Here is a 16,904-nt window from a genome sequence, read left to right as displayed (position 1 = left end):
CCACAGGCCCTGTGTGGGATCCTAGTGCACATGCACGTACACACACACACAATCAGGCTTCTCTGTTTTATGGAAATTATGATTTTCCTTCTTAACAAGAGTAATTTGAAGAGCCAGATGTGGTGGTGTACACTTTGAATCCTGGCAACTTGGGAGGCTAAGGCAGAAGGATTGCAAATTTGAGGCCAGCCTCAGCGACTTAGTGAGATCTTGTCTCAAAATAAAGAATAAAAAGGGCTGAGAAAAAAAACACTGAGGCATAGCTAGTGGTAAATCACCTCTGGGCTAAAATCTTCAACTCCTCACCTCCAGAAGATTAATTAATTAATTAATGGACTGGGAATGTAGCTCAGTGGTAGAGCATCCTTGGGTTTAATCCCTAACACATGCACACACACACCAAAAAAAAAAAAAAAAAAAAAAACTCAATTTTTTTCTCCCCTTCCATGATTTTTAAAAATTTTGGATATATAAATATAAATAAATATATATATTTTCTTTCTTTTTTGAGACAGGTTATTTCACTAAGTTACCTGGGGCCTCTCTAAATTCCTGAGGCTGGCTTTGAATTTGTAATCCTCCTGCCTCAGCCTCCCAAATCCCTGGGATTATAGGCGTGTACCACTGTGCCAGGTTCCTATTTATTCTTTTCCAAAAAGAATTATTAAAAAAAATTTGTAGTTGTAGATGGACAATATGTCTTTATTTTGTTTTTATGGTTTTTTTTTTTTTTTTTGGTGGTGCTGGGGATTGAACCCAGGGCCTTGTGCATGCAAGGCAAGCACTCTACCAACTGAGCCATATCCCCAGCCCCTGTTTTTATGTTTTTTTATGTGGTGCTAAGGATTGAACCCAGTGCCTCAAGTGCTAAGCAAGTGCTCCACCACTGAGCTACAACCTCTGTCCCCTATTTACTCTTTTTAAACCGTTTTATTGAGAAATATTTCACATAATATATAAGTTTGATATATAATTCACTTATTTAAAGCATACATCTGAGTTTCTAGTGTACTCATAGGAAAGTATAACCATTACCAATTCTAGAACATTTCCGTTACCTTGAAAATCAACCCTCTAACTTTCGGCCATCACTAACTCTCCCTTTAGCCCCGGGACCACTGGTCTACCTTCTGCCTCCACGATTCCCCGACTCTGGACTTTCATATGAATGGAGTCATATACAAGATACATCTTTGAGGTGACTTCCTTCATTGATAATAATGTTTTCAAGGTTCACTCATAGCCAAACGTCTTGGCCAAATAATATCTCCTTGTATGGATACACCCTGTTTTTATTTATCCAGTCACGCTGATGGACATTGGTTTTCCATCTTTTGACTGTTGAGAATGATGTTGCTGAAGACATCATGCACGAGTCTTTGTGTGGACGTAGGTTTTCATTTCTCTCGGATACATACCTTAGAGTAGAATTGCTGGGTCATACGGTAACTCTATGTTTAATCAGTTTGAGGAACTGCCAGACTGTTTTTCAAAATGACTACGTCATTTCAGATTCACTCCTACCAGCAGCAGATGAGAGTTCTAGTTTCTCCTATCCTCTCCAACACTTGGTATTATCTGTCACCCCCACTGCACCGGCACTTTCTGGGGACTGAACCCAGGGGCACTCGACCTCTGAGCTACATCCCCGGCCTTTTTTATGTTTTTATTTATTCTGAACAGGATCTCGCTAAATTGCCCAGTCTGGCCTCGAATTTGCCAACCTCCTGTCTCAGCCTCCTGAGGAGCTGGGATTACAGACATGCACTGCTACACTGGGTTTACTATTTCTAGTTTATACATAAGGAAAATGAAGTCCAGACAGATAATAATTGTCCCAGGTTCCCAGCTGTCAATAGCAGAGCTGGGTTTGAACTCAAGGACTTGGCTTATGTGTGTCTGAATACATTACATAAGCTGCACCTATGCAAGAGTCAGCTGATAGATGCAAATGGAGTACTTGATCAGCAATACAGAGAGTGATTATGACTCAACCCTTTTTCTACAAAAATCCAGAGCCGTCTCTGCTGGGAAGCACAAGAGCAAACAATTCATGGGTACTTGTGAAATCCAAGTTCAGACCATCTTCCAGGAAAAGTGAATTGGCAGAGGAGTGACTGCTGGAGCCTGGCTCTGACATGACATGACTGCTGTCAGCAGAAGCCAACCTGAATCAACAGTTAGGTCTCGGGAGGCTGAGGCAGGAGGATTGCACGTCTAAAGCCAGCCTCAGCAATTTAGTGAAGCCCTAAGCAACTCGGTCTCTAAATAAAATACAAAAAAGGGTTGGGGATGTCGCTCAGTGGTTGAATGTCCAAGGGTTCCATCCCTGCTACCAAACAAAACAAAACAAAACAAAATCCCAAACAGGTCTGTGGGTAAATGGTTCTGTAGACCCAAGCACTAACTAACCCAAGGGGCTTCTTAGCAGGAGGCCCAAAGAGCATCTAGTGACCACATTACATTTTTTTTTTTTTGTGGCTGGAGATTAAACGGGGGATGGGGGGGGCGCCGGGGGTGGGGTGGGGCTGACAGCTGAATGACATCCGGCCCTTTTTATTTCTTATTTTGAGAAAGAATTTTGCTAAGTTGCTTAGGGCTTCACTAAATTGCTGAGGCTAGCCTGGAACTTGCAGTCTTCCTGCCTCAGCCTCCCAAGTCACTGGGATCACAGGTGTGCACCACCCCCAAATTATATGTCAACCTGTTTATTTTAAAGGTGACAAAATGAGCCGTAATTTATTTATTTATTTATTTTTGGTATGGGGGATTGAATCCAGGGGTGCTTAACCATGGAGCCACATCCCCAGCCTTTTTTATTTTGGGGGCAGGACCTTGTTTAAATTGCTTATGAACTAAATCGCTAACTTGCTGAGGCTGGCTTTGAACTTGTGGATTCTCCGGCCTCAGCCTCCCAAGTGGCTGGGATTACAGGAGTGTGCCTGGCTATGAGCTGTAATTTTAAAAACGTATTCAGGCCAGATACGGAGGTACACATCTATAATCCCAGCTACGTGGGAGACTGAGGCAGGAAGATCGCAAGTTTGAGGCTAGCCTCAGCAACTTAGGGAGGCACTAAACAATTTAGCAAGAGGGTTTTTTTTTTTTTTTGAGGGGGGTATTAGGGACTGAACTTAGAGGCACTCTACCACTGAGCCACATCCCTAGTCCTTTTTATTTTTTATTTTGAGTAGAGTCTCACCAAGTTGCTTAGGGTCCTGCTAAATTGCTGAGGCTGGCTTTGAACTTGCAATCCTCTGCCTCAGCCTCCCAAGCCACTCCAGTGCATCACTGTGCCCTGTGCCATTCTACTCTCTATTCCTAAAACTTGCACTATTTAGGGACCTTACATAAGTGAAGTCATATAGTATTTCTCCCTTTTTCATTTAGCATAATGTCTTCAGGATTCATTTTTCTTGTTGGGTGAGTTGGTGCATACCTGCAATCCCAGCAATTTGGGAGGCTGAGACAGGAGGATTGTAGGTTCAAGGCTAGCCTCAGCAATTTAATGAGGCCCTAAGCAACTTAGTGAGACCTGTCTCAAAAAAAAAAAAAAAAAAAAGTGTGTGTGTGTGTGAGGGGCTGCTGGGGACATAACTCAGTGGCAGCGTGCCCCTGGGTTGAATCTCCAGTACCAAAAAAGATTCATTCTTGTAGCAGGATTCAGAGTTTCCTTCCTTTTTAGGGCTGAATAATGTTCCATTGTGTGCACATCTTTTATTTTTTTTGTCCAATCATCTGTTGAGAGACACATTTTTTCTTCCCAACATTTTCACGACTTTGAATAAGGCTGCTACAATGTATTACTCTTTTTTCAGGGGGTGCTGGGCAAGTGTTTTATCATTAAGCTACAGCCCCAGCTCTTGAATAATGTGGCTATGAATATGTGTGTACAAGTATGTTTGAGTTTCTGCTTCCAATTTTTGTGTGTGTATAGACCCAGAAGTGGAACTCTGGATCATGCGGCAGCCTCATTTAATTTTTTAAAACATTTATATTTTAGTTGTAGTTGGACACAATACCTTTATTTTATTTATTTGTTTTTATGTGGTGCTGAGGATCGAACCCAGGGCCTCATACTTGCTAAGCGAGCGCTCTGCCACTGAGCCACAGCCCCAGGCCTCATTTAATTTCAATCATGATGCTTCTTAGCAGTTACAAAATCACAGCATTCTATAAACGTTACAAAAAGGGCAAGAGGCTCTTATGACCCCTTTCTGAGAATGGTGCAAAAAAAAAAAAAAAAAAAAAAAGATCCCTTCCATGGGATGAACTCACCCGTGCTGCTGCAGTGCAAAACAAAGCGGATCAGAAATGTACTGACCTCAGCTGCAGATGGGTGAGCCATGGGGGTGAGCCTGAGCATCCTTTTGCCAGAACTGGGGATGCTCATCCCCCACTGTGAAGTGAGGGCTCCCCAGGCAGCTGGAGAGCGCTGGTCCCTGGCTGGGGCCTGAGGCTAGAAAGCACAGGTGGTCAGAGACAGAGTCCTATTGATCAGAGAGGTGGGGCCCTCAGAAGTCCTACCTCTATCTGCCCACACACCTCCTCCCAGGCTGATAAGAAGGGGGGTAGGGGAAGTTCCAGACAAGAAGTTTCTTCCTTAATTATTAATGAAACAGGAGCCGGGGAGGGAGCTGGCTCCAACGCCAGAGGCCAAGGGAGAGTCTGTACATTGGTCCAACCCCACCCCTCTGAACCCATAATTATCCCTGACCCTAAGGTGAGTTAAGAACAAACAGGTCAGTTGGGCGGTGGCCCACAGTGTAATCCTAGCGACTCAGGAGGCTGAGGCAGGAGGATCGTGAGTTTAAACCCAGCCTCAGTGACTTAGCAAGGCCCTAAGCAACTCAGTGAGACCCTGTTTCTAAATAAAATACAAAAAAGGGGGGGGCGGCTAGGAATGTGGATCAGTGGTTAGTGCCCCTGGGTTCAATTTCCGGCACCAAAAAAAAAAAAAAAAAAAGAAGAAATAAAGAAAAGAACAAAGTGTGCTGTTTTAAACTCCTGTAAAGAACGGTCTCACTGCACAGCCCAGACTTCTGGAGGGTGGTGGATGGAGGGAACCAAAAATGGACCATGTAGGGGCTGTGGCTGGGGCTCAGTGGTAGAGTCCTTCCTAGCCTATGTGAGGCGCTGGGTTCCATCCTCAGCACCACATAAACATAAGTAAATAAAATAAAGGTATTGTGTCCTCCTACAACTGGAAATATTTTTTTAAAAATAGACCACGTGGCTGGGCATGGGGTGCGCATCTGTGATCCCAGTGACCAGGGAGGCTGAGGCAGGAGGATTGCAAGTTTGAGGCCAGCCTCAGCAACTTTGCCAGGCCTTGTCTCAAAATAAAAAATAAAAAAAGCTGAATGTCACAGGGTGGCAAAGTGCTCTGGGGTTCAATCAAAAACAACCAAACAGCAATAACAAAACACCGATCGTGGCGGAGGTCGGTCAGCGTGTTTTGTCTGCTGTCTCTCACTGCATCTTCAGTACACAACTTCATCTCTGGGGGTCTCAGTTTCCATTCTGTAAACCGAGAGATTGTATCAGAAACAATCTTAATTACTTGTTCTACGAGGCCTGCCCATAGGCTTTTGTCTTTGGCAAACTCTTAGCAGCTTAATTTCTTTAGCTCAGAGGTGAGAGGATTTACTGGCTGGGGAGAGTCAGCCCAGAGCTGCTCCCTCTAGGGGAGGCAGAGGGTAACTGCAGGAACACTTCGGTTGGCTGAAGTCCCCTGTGGTCCTTCTGCTGCAGAATTCCCGCAGCATGTCTGAAATCACTGGACTCAGGATGCTTCAGCCTCATCTGGTTCTCATTTCTGTGTTTTTGGAGCCCAGATACCTGCATTCCCACCCTGCCATTCACCTGGAGCTCTAGGCAACTCCATATTCCCGTGGCCTGAGTCTGTTTTTTGTTTTCGTCCTTCCTAGGGATGGGTGGGAGCTGCCCACCCCAAGGCTGCTGGCATCAGGGATCAGATCTGAGAACGGGCCGGCCAGACTGAACTGCATAGGTGTTTTCTTTCCTTCCTTATCAATATTTTTCATAATAACCTGGAATGTTGCCCTAGAAATTTGAACTTCCACTTAGTGTAGATTCAGGGCTGGAAGAAGGTCGGAGAAGTTGCTCAGGGCCCCAGGGGGAAGTCATGTATCCCAAACAAAGGCCCTCACGAACAGCAGGCCCTGCTCAGCAGTGGGGATGCAGAGAGGAGTTTGGCAGTGTGGCAGGGAAAGGAAGCAACCACAGTGGGAACCACGCTCGGTTCCATTGCAATTTCACTTTAAATAGCGAAGAGAGGGCTGCTGGGGAAATGTCAACCCTCCAACATGCCTCTCTTTCCCTGTCTGCAGGTGTGGCTGAGCGCAGCACACCCAAACAGCCCCCAGTTGTTCAGGGGGTCGGTGCATGTGTCTTCCTGGCATTGCTGATGGGTGTTTCCCCGGGAAAGGTCCAGATGCCTGGGGTCTGAGGGCTGCATTTCAGAAGCTCTGTCTCTCCAGGCCAGGTCCTCTGGGATTGGGGGGTTCCATCAGGCCACAAACTTCGTCATTCCCAGGGCCTTGATCTGGGTTTAGAATCTGCCTGAAGCACAAAGTGGAAAAACACATTCATTCTAATAAGCAGTTGCAGGTCCAGAAACTTCTCAACTTAAACCTGATTTCAGTATTTTTTTCATCCCCTTCAAATTTCGCTCTGAGGCCACCCTATCTGCTTCAGGCTCTCTGGGGAAACTTGGTGGGCCCCTTCAGGAGGTCCCTCGTGGTTGCTCCTGAAAGCGAAGTGCAGTTTTACCAACTTGTGGGACCTGCAGGTTCTGATAGCTCGTTGAGCACCTGTGGCCCAGGTGCTTCGACGCCTTCTCCTGGAATCTTCATCATCACCCTGTCCCGTACCGGCTTTTCTTATCTCCATCTGGCAGGTGAAGAAACTGAGATTCAGAGATTCTGAACGACAGTGACAACCGCAGCAGGTGGCAGGTCTGGGTGGAAAAACTCTTATGTGCGACTCCACGACCCACACCTTCCCCGCAGCCCCCAGCAGCCTAAGAGGAGCCGCAGCGCAGCGCAGAGAGAACCTGACCTCTGACGAGGGAGTTTTCCAACGTCCGAGTCTCCCTTCGGACCCTCTCTGGAGGGTGTCTTTTCGAGGTCCCCAGACGGTTCCTTTGGGCGGCCCGGGCGGCCCAGCGCTGCTTCCTGGTAACGGTAAGAGGCCCCTCGCCTCTCCGGGGCTCCCCAGGTGCGCCTTTCACATGTCACCCAGATCACGAAACCAAAACTCAAAACCGAGCCCGCGGTGGCCAACTCCCCTGCCCTCGTCCACAGACCTGGGGGGGGGGGGGGCGGCAAGGCGCGAGGTGCCTGCCCTCCCCGCTCAGGTGCGGCCGGCGGCAGGAAGCCGCCCCCTCCGGGAGCCGGTGCGGTGCGCGGGGCGATTGCGCCACCCGCTCCAGCTTTCGTAACTGCACCGGGGACGGCCAAGCGACGCTCGAGCGCGAGTTCCTCAAATGTTTTCCTGCGTTGCCAGGACCGTCCGCGGCTCTGAGTCATGTGCAAGTGGGAAGCTGCCCTGACACCGCGCCGGGCCAGAGGGAGCTGAGTTGGGCGCTCGGCGGGGCCGAGGGACTCGGCTGGGAGCCGAGCGCCGCCGCGGAGGGGCTCGGAGGGGCCCGCTCGCCCTCGCGTCGCCCGGCCCGGCCCGGCCGCCCCCCACCTGCCTCCCTGGGACCGCGGGCGGCGGCCGAGGAGGAAGCATGCTGGTGGCCTTGTGCGCGCTGCTGGCCGCGCTTTCTGCGGCGCCCGGGGCGGCGCTGGCTCCAGGAGACTGCGCGGCGCTGGGTAAGGGCTCCCGCGCACCCGGGGTCGCGGGCGGGTGGGGATCCGCCGCGGCCGCTCACGATCGGGCTGGGGGTGGCGGTGGGGGGAGACTGGAACGAGCCAGGGAAGTGTGGTCGCCCCCCTTTTTTGTGGCTACCTTAGGTGTCCGCGGGCACCAGTCGCCAGAGCAGGGCTGACCCCGCTGCGGGGGTGGGTGCGCCCCCTGCTGCGTGCTGCTGCGCTCGGGTCTGTCTGAGCCTCGGCAGCTACCCGAGGTACAGGTACAGGACAAGGACCCGCCTGACTCCCGCGTCCCAGGGCCCCAGGCATCTATTTTCTCCGGTTATTCCCAGTGGAGATGCCCCCGAGGGCGCCCCAGCGGGGCATCCTATGTCCCCGCACCCCGCTTCTCCCTTCTGTTTGAGCGGGGCACCCCGCCGGGTTCTACCCCAAGCCTCTGGTGTCCGTGTGGATGACAGTGCCCTGACTGTGAAGTCTGACATCACGGGCGCTGAGTCACCGATTCTCCCGCCGCACGCACTGGCTTCAGGGGGCACCGGCTCTGGCAAGCCAATTGTCCCGTCCTGGGAATTTAACTGAGTGGGCAGCAAGGCATTGGAACTTCCTGGGGGTGACCTGAGCTGGAGACCCCTTTCAGACTGGAGAGTGAGGGGCGGGAGAGAGGGCAGGGGCACTCGTGCCCCTGTGGACTGCACTCTGCCCCCGCTGCCAGGCCTTTCTATGGGTCTGGCTCTGCGCCCAGCGGCCTGCCTGGGCTTCGCTCTAGAGGACCTGCTGCTCCAGAGGGTTATTTTAGGGTCTGAGGGCTTCTTTGAGGACACAACGGAAAACCCAGGGGCAGCGGGTAGACATTTGGACCGGATGGCTGGGAGACAGTGGCTCTGGCTCCCACTGCTTATGCGCCCTGAGCTCCTGGGGAACCACTTTTTAGACTTCTCCCTGCAGGAAAGGTAAGGTCCCCACAGGTGGAAGTTGGGCCGGAATGCCCGTGGCTCTCTTGGCTTTCTGGATGGTTGTGGTCTTTGAGTTCAGAAGAGAAAAGTTACTGTAGTAATGGCCAGTGTTGACAGAGACCATGGTTTACACATCTTCTCCTTCCCCTTCCCCTTCCCTTCCTCCCTTCCTCCTCCTCCTTTTTTTTTTTTTTTTTTTTTTTTTTTTTTTTTTTTTTGGTGCTGGTATTGCACCCCGAGGGCTTTACCACTGAGCTACATCCCCAAAATATTTTTATTTTCAGACAGGACCTTGTTAACTTGCTGAGGCTGGCTTTGAACTTGGACTCCTCCTGCCTCAACCTCTCATTGTGGCTGGGATTACAGGCATGGACCACTGTGCCTGGCTACAGGTGTTTTTTTTTTTTTGGGCCAGGGATTGAACCCAGGGATGCTTAATCACTGAGCAACATCCCCAGCACTTTTTATTTTTTTATTTTATTTTTATTTTGAGACAGGGTCTCCCTGAGTGGCTTAGGGCCTTACTTGGTTGCTGAGGCTGGCTTTGAACTCCTGATCCTCCTGCCTCGGCCTCCCAAGCCACTGGGATGACAGGCATGCATCTCCATGCCTGGCTTCACTTTGATGTAGCTACAGGTTTTGGAATTCTCCACGGATCTACCTAAAACTCTGAAAGAGGCGACTGAGGTTCAGAGAGTTTGGGATGGGAAGTCGTCAAGCCTACCTGATGGAGGCTGACTCCTCGGTGGCAGACCCCCGAGACTCCCAGACGTAGAACTGGACCAGCGGACAGAGCTGAGGGTAGTTAGGGGCAAGCTGAGAGCCACTGGATGCTGGGGCAGAAGAGACTGAGCAAGGGGAAGTGGAGGCCAAGACTTGCTCTTGGTGGAGTCAGAGGGATGCAGAGGCCTTCCCAGCTTCCCCAAGAAGGGAGCAGGGCTCGCTGCCTGCCTGCTACTACTCCTGCCACTCCCGGGGGCACCTTCCCAGGAGGCTGCTGCTGCTGCTGGAGGCGTCCTTTGGTTCCTAGGTAGCTGCCAGGCCCTGTGGGACCGTCTTGTGCTCAGTTCTGCTTCCCTGGTGCTCTGAAGAGACGGGCAAGGGGATTTCATGACAGAGCGCTTGTCAGAGACAGAAATGAGAACTGGGGGAGGAAGTGAAAGCCCTCCCAGCTCCGAAGGAAAATGCAGAGAAGGAGAAGCATGCAGCTCCTCTCCCACACCCACTCAGACTCAGCCCACAAACGGAGAGCAAAAATACAGCAATCGTACAGGAAGCCTGGAGCAAATGACTGTGAGATAGCTCGCTGAAGAGAAATGGGAGGCAGAGGAGGCCGCGGAGGCTGAGCAGAGGGGAAACCTGCGGGCCTGCCTGGGCCTGGAGCTCGCAGAGCCCAGAGGCAAGCTTTCCCAGGGTCAGCAGCCGTCCCAGGTCCAGGTGCAGCCAGGACTCCTCAGCATCCTGGCCTAGGAGAAGGGCCCCGGGCCGGCTGGGTCTCAGGCTTCAGCTCCGACATTCAGGTGTCAGGCTGGAAGCCTGGACGTGGGTCATTCCAGTTCCCCTCGGTGCAAGAAAATACACAGAACACCATGCACACCTCTAAGTATCTCAGAGTCCGGTCAGGACCTCTGAATTTCCTATCGGGCAAACTCCCCCTCCCTCCCTCACCTGCTTGTATCCCTAGGCTCGACCTCCATCAGTGTTTCTCAGAAGGATTGTTCTGGGTCTAGCCTGAGGTTTGGGGTCTGTGTTGGATGGGTGGAGTTGTGGTAAAAACGCTGATTCTCAGCGCTCACCCCAGATTGATGGGTTGATGGACGGGTACTGGGGCTTGACCCTGGGGGAGCTCTGCCATGAACAGGTCTTGCTAAGTTGCTGAGGCTGGTCTTGAACTTGAGATCTTCCCGCCTCAGCCTCCTGAGTTGCTGGTATTACAGGTGTCTGCCACTGTGCCTGGCTCCTGCCTGATTTATTAAATATGAATATCAGGGAGTGAGTTCTGAAAAAAAAACTTTTTTTTTTAAACAAACTGCCCTTCATGATTCTTAGGCCCCATCGGGGTGGAGAACATCTGCCTAAATGGTGTGATTGAGGAACTGAATAAACGCCCTTCCCCTGCAGCCTCCCAGCTGCCAGAAGTCTGTCCTCACTTGGGCTCTGTCCCTTGTTTATCACTGCAACAAACTTTTTTTTTTTTTTGAGTCCCTGGAAAGCCCATGAGGCCTCCGTGGGATCAGCCACTCAGACTCCACCCTGAAAGGAGCCTGAAAATGGTCAAGTACAAATCCTGAAGAGGACAGAGAAATGCAGTCTCTTTGACTTGCCTGCTTGGTTCCGACTCCTCACAAACAAATTGGCTAGGGAGGTGGCCGGAGAGAAGTGACCCTGTTGGAGGACCACAGTCACCAAGAGCTGACTCCATTCCCTCCTCTGGACCCTCAGCCAACAGAGTGAACAGTTCTCCCCGCATGGGGAACTTGTAGGGTACCCAGAGCAACCCAGGTGCTCACGGCTCCAAGTAGGCACCCCTTCCCTCCGCCCACCCTTCCCTGACCTTCCAGGCTTGCATCCAGAGTATTCCCAGTCACCAACTCTAATCCAGGCCCAAAGCTGTCTAATATGTTAGCCAGTGGCCATGTGTGGCCACTTAAATTTAAGCTGATTAAAATCAAATCACACGTGGGGCTTGGTGGCACGTGCCTACGATCCCAGCAACTAGAGAGGCTGAGATGGTTAGCAAGTTTGAGTCCAGCCTCCGCAACTTAGTGAGACCCTGTCCACCCCCACCATAGAATAAGTAAAATAAGTAAAATTAAAAAAAAAAGACTGGGGATGTGACTCAGTGGTTCGATCCCTAGTACCCAAACAAAAGAAAAACAGAAAGTTAAACCAAATGAAAAATGTAATTCCCCAGGTGCATCAGCCACACTTCAATGATCAGTGGCCACACGTATGGGCAGCCCGGATACAGGGCATTCCCTGTCAGTGGAAGCTCTGCCCGGCAGTCCTGATCTGTGTCTTCTGGAGGTTTCTGTCTGTCTTCCCCCCTTCCTTCCCCCTGTCTTCCTCTCCTGTCCTCCTCCTTTCTTTCTTGGCACCGGGGATTGAGCCAGGGCCTCATGCTGGACAAGCTCCTTCTCCCAGGTAATGGCTGAGCCAGACAGACAGATCTCTGCCCCACCTGCCATGTAAAAAGAAGGTAGCCTTGGGCAAGTGACTGAATCTCTCTTGGGACTCCATGTCACCATCTGGAAAATAAAAAAAAAAAAAAAATTATACGGCCGGCCCTCTGTACCTACAGGTCCCATATCCAGGGGTTCCACCCAAGTACACTGAAAAGTAATAGAAAAACAATTGCCCTCATACTGAACACGGACTGATCTCCCCTCCCTTTTCATGATTCCCTACATAGCATAGTTCTAACAAGTCCACGGACAGCGTTTACATCGTTAGGAGGGAGGACCTAAAGTATATGGCAGGATGGGAGCAGGTTATATGTAAATACTTGTCATTTTATAGAAGGGACTTGAGCATGCACAGATTTGGGTATCTGAGGGGGTCCCGGAACTGAGGATGACTGTAGTACCTCCCAGGGTGGAATGAGGATCAAATATGCTAAGGAATAGTTTAGAAAAGTCCCCAGCACCAAGCAAGTGCAGTGAAGCCAGCTCCGTGGTGCACGCCTGCAATCCCAGAGACCTGGGAGGCTGAGGCAGGAGGATCTCAAGATCAAAAACAGCCTCGGCAACTTAGTGAGGGCCTAAGCAACACAATGAGACCCTGTCTCAAAACAAAATACAAAAAAAAAGGTCTGGGGATATTGTGTCTCAGTGGTGGAGCACCCTTGGGTTCAATCCCCGGGACCAACATAGAATACAAAAGTAAAAAGAGCTGGGGATACGGCTCAGTGGTCGAGCACCCCTGGGTTCAATCCCCAGGGCTGCAAAAGTAAAAACAAAAGCGTAGTTAATCATTTATTCGTTTCAAGATTTATTTCGAGCTCCAATTGTGTGGCAGGCACAATTCTACGAGCTGAGATGCAGAAGTGAACAACACGAACAGAAATCCCCAGGTTATGGAGCTTCCTTCTGGCAGGGGAAAGAGCAGGATGTAAATTAAAAATAGAGTATGATAGCAACTCATGCCAAGGGGACAAGCCTGGGAGAGAGGGTGGCCCGTGGGTTGGGGACGGTGTGATGCAGAACTGGTCTTTTAGGGGAGGCCTGGCTGAGGGGTGATGTTTGAGAGAAAGCCTAATGGAAACAGGAAAATATTTAGAGATTTCCTGTGCTGCCCCCTTGGGCAGGAAAACCCCCGCCTCCCCTGAGACCATGGATCCTCCTCGAGGGCCTCTCCTGTTCTTTAGGGACACACACATGTTCCCCTCCCCAGAGAAGCTCCTGTGTCTCTGAGGACAGAAGCCTCAGCCATTCAGCCCTGTGGAAACCAGCCGGGCAGGGATGTGCCCATTGTCACATCATTGACTCTGGGTGAGGTGCAGATCTTTTATTTTGGCAGTTCTGGGAATTGATCCCAGGGGTGCTTCACCATGGAGCCACATCCCCAGCCCATTTTTTGTTTATGTTTTGAGACAGGGTCTCACTGAGTTGCTTAGGCCCTCACTAAGTTGCTGAGGTCGACCTTGAACTTGTGGTCCTCCTGCTTCAGCCTCCCGAATTGCTGGGATGACAGGTGTGTGCCACCAGGTGCAGCTGAGGTCTAGGTCTTTTAAAGAGAGATGATTTCCTCTGGTTCTGGAGACTGAGCGCAGATATCCTCTACCACTGAACTATATGCCTGATTATTTTTTATTTTGACACAGGGTCTCGCTAAGTTGCCCAGGCTGGCCTTGAACTTGCAATACTCCTAATAGCTAGAATACAGACAGGCATCTCCACAGCCAGCTCAGAGGGTTTTGGAGGGCTGCAGTGGCCCTGGAAGACTTGAAGCCTCACCCCTGGGGGTCCTTGGGGAGAGCCTTTTGGGAAGTCAATCTGCCTGCTCCGCCCACTGCCCTTCCCCAGGGATCAGAGATGTCAGAAGTCCCTAGCAGCGGGGAACCTTGTCTGCTACAGCCCTGGGCTTGGGTTTCACTTTTAACTGAAACTCAGCAGACTACCCTCCCTCCCATCTGCCTCTTGCCAGCTCTGTGCCTGGCTTTGTCCCCATCTGTGTGGCCCTGAGGCCTTGTACCCAGGCTGTCCCCCCATCACCCATTCTCCACCTCCCAAGCTCCTTCCGGAAAGCATCCTTTGGTCTTCCCCGTCTATGTGACAATTTATGAAATGCTGATGGTATGTAGGAAGCGGGCCGAGCTCTGGTGCCTGCGATCATCTTGATTCTCCTTAACAGCCTCAGGTGGGAGGAACGCAGCACCCTGGCCTGGGTGGGGTGGGCTACAGACAGGAAGGGAGGGTCAGAGGTCAGCTTGAGATCAGACCACCTAAAGAGCAGGCTTACAGAGAGCAGGTACAGGAGGAGGCCTGAGCCTGGGGGTGGATGTAGGGCCTCCACGGGCGGATGCTATTTTAAGCCCCGACACTGGCTGTGATCACCCTGGGCTGGATAATGGGGAGAAGAGGGGGCCCGAGCCTCTTCTGAAGCCACAGGAAGAGGAACCAGCAAGGGGACTTGAGACATGTGGCCAGTGAAGCTGGAGAGAGATGGGGACCGTTGTGCTCCCAAGAAGAGGGAGAAACCACTGTCTGACAATGCTGAGCGGTTGCTTGATTTAGCAACAGGCAGGTCCCCGGTGGTGGTGGCCTTGACCCGGGAAGCTCAGGTGAAAGGGCAGGGACCCAAGGCTGGTGAACAGGAGAAGAGGAGAGCCCCGGGTGGTGACGCTCACCTGTGATCCCAGTGACTTAGGAGGCTGAGGCAGGAGGGTGGCCCGTGCAAGACCAGCCTGGGCAATTGGGCAAGACCCTGTCTCAAAATAAAAAAGGGCTGGGTGACGGATCTCAGGTGGAGCACCCTGGCTTCACTCCCCAGGACCCGTCCCTCCAGCGGAAAGTAAAGAGGGAAAGGAGAACGGGAGGGACACGGGAAACAGGGGGTAGGCGACGCTCTTGAGGAGGGCAGCTGTCAACGAATGGCGTGTCCATGGGCCAAAGTACAGGTTGACTAGGGGGAGGCTGTTTGCTTTTTGAAAGAAGAGCGAAACAGCAGCATGTTACATGCTGATTAAAGGACCTAATAGAGACGAAAACACTGACAGAGAGGTGACCTTGTGTAGGCGAAAAGAAACAGGCTCAGAGAGGTTCAGTCACCGGCTCAAGATCACACATCAAGGAAGTGACAGACGGGGCTGAGCTTCTTCTGTCACATCATGGGTGTTGCCAACAAGCCCTTCTCTTCCTCATTAGAGACTCACTGCACCCTTCCTGTCGGGGTGACCAGGACAGCCCCCTCTTGCCCTAGGAAGTACTCAATGCCTGCCCCTCCCCTCTCGCTCTTTCCCCTTGGAACTGGGGAGTGAACCCTGGGCACTCAACCATTGAGCTCCATCCCCAGCCCTTTCTTGTGTTTTGTTTAGAGACAGGGTCTCAGCAATTTAGGAATTGCTGAGGCTGGCTTTGAACTTGAGAGCCTCCTGCCTGAGCCTCCTGAGCTGCTGGGATCACAGGCCTGGCCTCCAGTATTGCAGAAAAAACCCAAACTTTCTCTCTCTCTTTCTGTGCTTTGAATTTCATTGCATGGATATACAGAATTTATTTATCTAGTCCCCCACCCTTTAAAATCTTTCTTTTTAGTTGTAGATGGACGAGATACCTTTATTTTGTTTATGTGGTGCTGGGGATCAAACCCAGGGCCTTGTGCATGAGAGGTGAGCACTCTACCAGCGAGCCACAACCCCAGCCCTCAGGTCCCCTTTTGGTGGACATTTAGTGGTTTCCTGCTTTGCTAGACAGTGTTGTGGGGTACCATTGCATCCCTCATGTGGCATGAGTGCATTCCTGCAGGATAAAGTCCTCAAAGTGGGGTTGATGAGTCAAAAGACACGTGCATGTATACGTGTGCATGTGTATGTGTGTGTGTATATATATATATATTTGGTACTGGGGATTGAACCACGCAGGGGGCACTTAACCACTGACCCACATTCCCAGACCTTTATTTTTTATTTTGAGACAGGGTCTTGCTGGGTTGCTTAGAACCTTGCTGAATTGCTGAGGCTGGTTTTGAACTTGCAATCCTCCTGCCTCAGCCTTCCAAGTTGCGATTTACGATTTTGACTCTGAGAATAAAAGTTGCTCTGATTTATACTCCTAGTGACAATGTGATGTCCTCACACCTCTTCCAGTGTGTTATGAAAGTGGCGTCTACCTAGAAAATGGTACCTGGGTGGAATTAATCTGCATTTAATTTATATGAGTGAGACGAGATTTTTTCCCACATGTGATAGGCTTTAGCATAACCTATTCATATAGTCTACCTGTCCTTTTTTTTTTTTTTTCCTTTGGTACCTGGGATTGAACCCAGGGGCACTTAACCACTGAGCCACATCCCCGGCCTTTCTTTATTTTTTATTCTGAGACAGGGTCTTGCTAACTTGTTTAGGGTCTCCGTAAATTGCTGAGGCTGGCTTTGAACTCAAGATCCTCTGCCTCAGTCTCTCCAGCCGCTGGGATCACGGGTGAGTGCCACCGCACCCGACTTTCATTTTTTAAAAATCTTTTTCTTACTGTTTATGGGAGCTCCTAATAGATCGAGGAATTCAGTCCGGTTGTAATGAGTTGAGTTGTGGACGTTTTTTCAGGTGGTCGGTTGTCTTGTGACTTTCCTTTTTGTGAGTTGGGGTCGGTTTTTGCCATGCAGATGCTTGTTTTTGAACTGTAGATGAATTCTTGGCTTCTAGGTCGATAGTGTTTTTTGGTTTTTTGTAGTTGTATATGGGCAGCGTGCCTATATTGTGTTTGTCTATGTTTTTAATGTGGTGCTAAGGATCGAATCCAGAGCCTTACATGTGCTAGGCAAGCGCTCTGCCACTGAGCTACAGCCCTGGCCCAGTTAATAGTATTCTAAAATATTCTCCGTTTCCTTCTGATGCTTTAAAGTGTTTTTGTTTTTAAATGTTGTTGCTATTACTGTTTTGTATGGGGGATTGAAC

At 50.5% G+C, this 16,904-nt stretch overlaps 1 protein-coding gene and 1 non-coding gene across 2 annotated transcripts in view; one reads left to right on the top strand and one right to left on the bottom strand.

The window, feature by feature from the left end:
• Positions 1 to 735: 735 nt before the first annotated feature.
• On the bottom strand, positions 736 to 808 carry Trnaa-ugc (transfer RNA alanine (anticodon UGC)). Its single transcript has one exon. It is a non-coding gene; the product is annotated as a tRNA-Ala (tRNA).
• A 6,790-nt stretch (positions 809 to 7,598) lies between these two features.
• Il6r (interleukin 6 receptor) overlaps positions 7,599 to 16,904 on the top strand; it is a 42,937-nt gene continuing 33,631 nt past the window's right edge. Inside the window, exon 1 of the mRNA XM_026405047.2 lies at positions 7,599 to 7,841. Within this exon, the coding sequence (XP_026260832.2) occupies positions 7,757 to 7,841 (85 nt within the window). The 5' untranslated portion in view covers positions 7,599 to 7,756. The remainder of the gene's footprint in view (positions 7,842 to 16,904) is intronic.

The sequence above is a fragment of the Urocitellus parryii genome, chromosome 11 (assembly GCF_045843805.1).
Source record: "Urocitellus parryii isolate mUroPar1 chromosome 11, mUroPar1.hap1, whole genome shotgun sequence".
NCBI lineage: Eukaryota > Metazoa > Chordata > Mammalia > Rodentia > Sciuridae > Urocitellus > Urocitellus parryii.
The sequence above is the reverse complement of the archived record's forward strand: the minus strand, read 5'-3'. Positions and strand labels throughout refer to the sequence as shown.